The sequence below is a fragment of the Helianthus annuus genome, chromosome 3, assembly GCF_002127325.2.
Source record: "Helianthus annuus cultivar XRQ/B chromosome 3, HanXRQr2.0-SUNRISE, whole genome shotgun sequence".
NCBI lineage: Eukaryota > Viridiplantae > Streptophyta > Magnoliopsida > Asterales > Asteraceae > Helianthus > Helianthus annuus.
This window is the reverse complement of record NC_035435.2, coordinates 161,585,944-161,591,611: the sequence shown is the minus strand read 5'-3', so window position 1 is coordinate 161,591,611 and position 5,668 is coordinate 161,585,944. Positions and strand designations below refer to the sequence as shown.

At 34.1% G+C, this 5,668-nt stretch overlaps 1 protein-coding gene across 1 annotated transcript; it reads right to left on the bottom strand.

Moving 5' to 3' along the window:
* Nucleotides 1-5,008: 5,008 nt before the first annotated feature.
* Nucleotides 5,009-5,668, bottom strand: LOC110932400 (secreted RxLR effector protein 161-like). Its single transcript, XM_022175737.1, has one exon. It carries the CDS (start codon nt 5,666-5,668, stop codon nt 5,009-5,011), a length of 660 nt encoding a protein of 219 aa, XP_022031429.1.

Below are 5,668 nucleotides of genomic sequence, written 5' to 3'. Positions count from 1 at the left end.
GAGGAAATGTTTTTCACCGACTCGTATATGAAAATAGTGGTCCCCAGGAAATTAATTACCGGAAATTTTAAAAATAGACATGGATTCCTAGTCGGTCCTAAAAAATGTTTTAAGACCACTAGTGGGGTTTTTGGGCCTTTTTTTTTTTCTTTCTAAAAAAACGTCTTACAACGCCCGATGACTGTCTCCGGAGACGTTTTTTTCAAAAGAAATCATCCAAGGCGCGTTTTTATCAACGCCTTCTTCAAATTGTTTGGCCAATGAGATCATTTCAAATCATATATCATTAGTTTTAAATTAAAAAAAACAAGAAAATAATAATTGGGTAATCATTGATTATTATTGGCATTCTCCCACTACGCCCATTTGTGAAAAACGCACCATAATGCCCCTTTACTGACTGGGATAACACGTGTCGCACAATGCCCATAGGTAGGGGCATTATTCATGTGTACCACTACACATGGTCTAAAAGCGCAGGCTTAGTCGGCGTTTTTCACCTTAGTTTGCGTTTGTCTAGCCGTTTTGGATAAAAGTATTGGTTAAATTGTAGTCATGTTAGACGGTGTAGCTGATGTGACAACTTCTAATTAGAGAAACGAGGACTAACTAGTTGTGAAAATTAGATTTATATGTCTATATTTAAAATTTTCTAACTGCTTAATTTCTATTATTTTTTTTACTTTTTCTATCATGTATTTTACATTTACACTAATGAAGTTCGCGCGGTCTATTGGTAAAAGTATAGTCTATAACAGCATCTATATATTGTTTGCTTTTGATACACATGATTTGTTAGCCTCGGGTGTTGTGGAATTCCTGAATAAAGTCTAGAGGGTCGTCGATAGTAATTTCTCAATCCCTAAAACCCATAATTTTCTCCTTAGTAGGATTTGGTTTGTTATTTAAAAGATGGTTACCATACACCTTATTATTTGTTTACATGCCACTTGATTGTAGTCGGTTGTTTTAATATATTAGTGAGAAGACTTTTATTGTTGGTTAAAAAAAAGAAACATATTTTACATTTTCGGTCCATTCTGGATTATAGGATTGGTGTGGTAACCGATGAGTTTGCCGTTTTGAAATTGATATTCTATTTGGTTAAATATTGTGAGTTGAAGTTAAATATTTGGATAAGTAGTTAAGTACACCAGGTGAACTGTACTTCTGATATTCCAAATATTTTATAATGATTAAATTTTATAATGATTAAATAATTGACAACAAATTTTGTATGGCTCTTCCTTTTAAGGTTTCGGAAATCTGTTTTTTTTACCTCCTCATTCTATCTTATTATATTATATAACGGGTTAAGTTATTCTATAAGGCATCTGCTATTTTCACACCCATTTTTTCTTATTTTCACATATTTAAATGTTATGCGACACGTATAAAATGTTGTTGCATAGAAATAAATGCAATGGAATATTTTTTTGTTTTACATATATACGGGCCGTATAACATTATATGAGTCGTATACAATTGTATACGAGCAATATAATGTTATACGACCTGATGTGTTTTTTTGTGAGATATTATCAGGTTTTTGTATTTTTTACGCTTGTATACGGGCCGTATAATGTTATACGACCCGTACATAATTATTATTATTTTTACTAGTTTGTAATTAAACATACTAATAACATTGAATAATCTTCCACTTTATTATGTGAAACGTCTATATTACAATAATATTTGCCGTATTATTTTTTATATATATTATCGGATAAGCAAAACATGTCCATGTGATAAACAATACGATAACAATTATTATAATATAGACAAGATAAAATGTAAACATAAGATTAATATTTACAATGTTTTACATCTAAAACAATAAAAGATAAATATTTACATTGTTTCAAATGTAAAATAACAAAACCTAAAACAATAAAAGATAAATGTTTTACATTGTTTCAAATGTAAAACCAATTATTATAATCGGATAAGCAAAACATGTCCATGTATAACAATTATTATACAGACAAGATAAAATGTAAACATAAGATTAATATTTACAATGTTTTACATCTAAAACAATAAAAGATAAATATTTACATTGTTTCAAATGTAAAATAACAAAACCAAAATACAATAAGCAGCTATGGCGGCGGTGGTGGTGGTGCAGCGCCAGCTCGTGGAGGTAGGGGCGCTCCAGAATGCATAGCAATAATCGCCTCGACCATCCACTGTACGTCGCTCTATATACGGGATACGTCCCCTCGTACATCGCTCATTCATTGATTAAATATATAGATGACTCAGATTTGTTCTCACCATTTTTACAATTAACATGGTTTGTACCATATCTCAACTCACGGATTATAAATTTTAACTAGTTGATTTTTCGCCGCGCGTTGCGGCGGGGATCTAATATCTGCAAAAATCGTTTTGGAAACGATAAGCAGATACCGAATATCAAAACATAAATGAAAATGTCGTGGTAACGATAGTCACTTCGTCACAAAAAAAGCGATTTTAAATATTCTAATATATAATAATAGGACCCACACGTCCTACACGTTGTAAATTCGGTTGTTTTCAGTTTAGTTATTACGGTGCTAACACATTAAAATATGGATGAGCTCGGTACCGGTAACGGCACCGATCTGGAAAACCATCGAAAATAGGTACCGGCACCGAAAATGCTCGGTGCCATACGGTATGGTATTTGAAGGTAAAAATCAGTAAATACAGGTATGGTGCTAGACCGGTGTCGAACCAAAAGTAACGATTCTAAAAACGCCAAAAGGTGGGTACCAAATTAATACCGAAAATTATTGGTGTAGTTAATTTGGTACCGATACGATACCGGTTTGATTATTGGATTTGATATGATTTGCTCATCAATTATCTAAATATACAAGTTAATTTTTTACTTGCTACAATTCATTCATTATAGAAAAAGAAAAAAAAAACAAAATAAGTTGTTGTGTATATAAAACCTCATTCAAACGAAATACAGTTACTTATAGTGTGTATGAAAAGTAATCTAAACGGTGCAATTACTTGGGTTGCTACGTTGCTACAGGATTTGATGAACTCGGTACCGACCGGTACCGAAAATACTGTTACCGAAAATACCGTTACCAAAAAAACCGTTACCGGAAATCCCCAAAAGTGGGTACCGGTACCGAATACAACTGGTACGGTTCGGTACCGGTCGGTACTGATATGGTACCGGTATTTGCGGGTAAAAACCGATGCATATCGATACCGATTTGGTATCGAAAATATACCCGGTTTGGTAAATTTTATACCGATACCAGTACCTGATACCATTTACTCATCCCCTTATGATGTTATCCCCTTACGAGGTTACTCTTCATTTTGTTCAAATTTTAATATATAGGTAAATTGTTTGAACTTATAGTTAAACAAATTTATTTCATTAAAGTATTAAAACATATTTATTATGTATTTATAACCTTTACTTTAGTAAGGTTAATGAATATATCAATGTTTATATAAATTTTTTAAACTTTTAAAAAGTATATACAATATATAATAAAAGAAAATACTAATAAGACCCTACACTATAGCCCACTCCTCGTTTTTTATATATATGAAGTACGTCCACGGTCCACAGACATGGACCCACAACGGGCCTTAAGTAAGTTGTTACCTTCACTTCGCACCCGTCAAGTCTCAAACGTAGAATGGTCTTACACTCTTACAGTCTTACTATAGTAGACTTACTCTTACGGTCTTACTATAGTAGACTTTTTAAAGAAGCAAAAAATTTGCTAACTAATTGACATAATTGTATCTTGTGTATTTAATTTGTTTACTATTGTAGGCCTAATAAGTAATTATCATAAAATTAATAATTTTTTTGTTATCTGCAAATAAACATATTTTTTTGTTATATGCAAGTTATTGCATGCATAACAACAATTGTTGGTCTATGGATATGCGTAAAGCAATGTGTACATTAACTACAACTTATTTAATTATCATTTTATAATACATTAATCACAAAGAAATATGTCAAAGAGACTCGATTTTATTCAAACCATAAACGGACTAAACCCAACACGAGTTAAAATACAAGTATAAAACCCATTTTGTCATGTGTTGTTTTGTTTGGATTGTGTGATGTGATGTGTACATCTTGCCTATGTTGGGCTTAGCATTTAGGTTCAAACTCGAACTGTTTCAGTCTATTGGACATGATCCAACTCCACAAGACCACAACCCATCATGAAAATTATTTCCCCTTGGGCAGTGGGCAACCAGTTGCGTTTTTTTTTTTTTTTTTTGTGCACACACCATTTTCATTTTTCTCTATCTCTCTATAATAGATATATAGAGAGAGATAAAGTAAAAAAGGGTGTGAGAGTAAGATAACACTAGTATGGGAATATAATGGTGTCAGAACTCAAGGATTGAAACCACAAACACAGTTTTATTAAGAATCTCAGCAAACAGATACACGCACTAGACAATCAGTCAGCACAGATTGTTCTACAAGTAAAGATCTCCAGTAGGATGATTTGTATAAGATGAAAGGAAACCCTAATCTCACGAATGTACGTGTGAGTAGAGGGAATCAAGACAGAATGATATAAGATGAGAGCGAGTGAAGTAAGGAGCTCCAATACATCAGCCACACCAAACACCCTTCTTTATACGGGCTAAGCCCTAAGGGGCCACCGAGAATCAAGGGAGCCCAAAGCAATCAACAGCTAAGCCCAAAGACAGCAACAGCCTGGCACAACGGCTACAAGCCCAAAGACAGCAGAGCAAACCTCACAAGACAGCAGAGCAAACCTCACAAACCATAAACATGGAAATAGATTAGAGAAGGCAATTGAACATTTAAATTGAATAAATAGAATAAATAATATGTTATAAATAGCATTTTTAACACCCCCCGCAGTTTAAATGTGAAACGGATTAGATAGACCTAACAACTTACACATGTCTGCATGAGCTTTTGGTAGCAGGCCTTTAGTGAAAACATCCGCCAGTTGGTGTTCAGACTTGACACCAGTGGCTTTAATTAAGCCTGAAGCAATTTTTTCTCGCAAAAAAAGAGGTCCACCTCGAAATGTTTCGTTCTGTCATGAAAGACAGGGTTAGCAGCAATGGATAAAGCTGCTGTGTTGTCACATTTCAGCACAATAGGAATATCCACATCCAGTTTTAGTTCCCTTAAGATGTTTAACAACCATAAGACTTCACATGTAGCATTGCACATAGATCGATATTCTGCTTCGGCAGAGGATCTTGAGACAACGTTTTGCTTTTTGCTTTTCCAGGTGATCAATGAGCTTCCAAGGAATATACAAAAGCCGGTGACAGATCTGCGGCTTTCAACACATTTGGCCCAGTCCGAATCTGCAAAGGCTGTTAAATGAAACGTGCTACTCTTTTGAAAAAGAATGCCAGTACCTGGTGCACTTTTCAAGTAGCGTAGAACCTTGAAGGCAATTTGGGTATGAGCCTCAGTTGGCTTATGCATAAACTGAGACAAGTAATGAACCGAATAGGCAATGTCCGGTCTTGTATGTGATAGATAAATTAATTTTCCTATCAGTTGTTGATACTGTGTGATATCCACAGGCTTTGACTTGGTGAGAGTTGTCAAAACATGATTTTGATCTATGGGAACGCTGTTGGGCTTACTTCCACTCATCCCGTATTCATTTAACATGTCCAT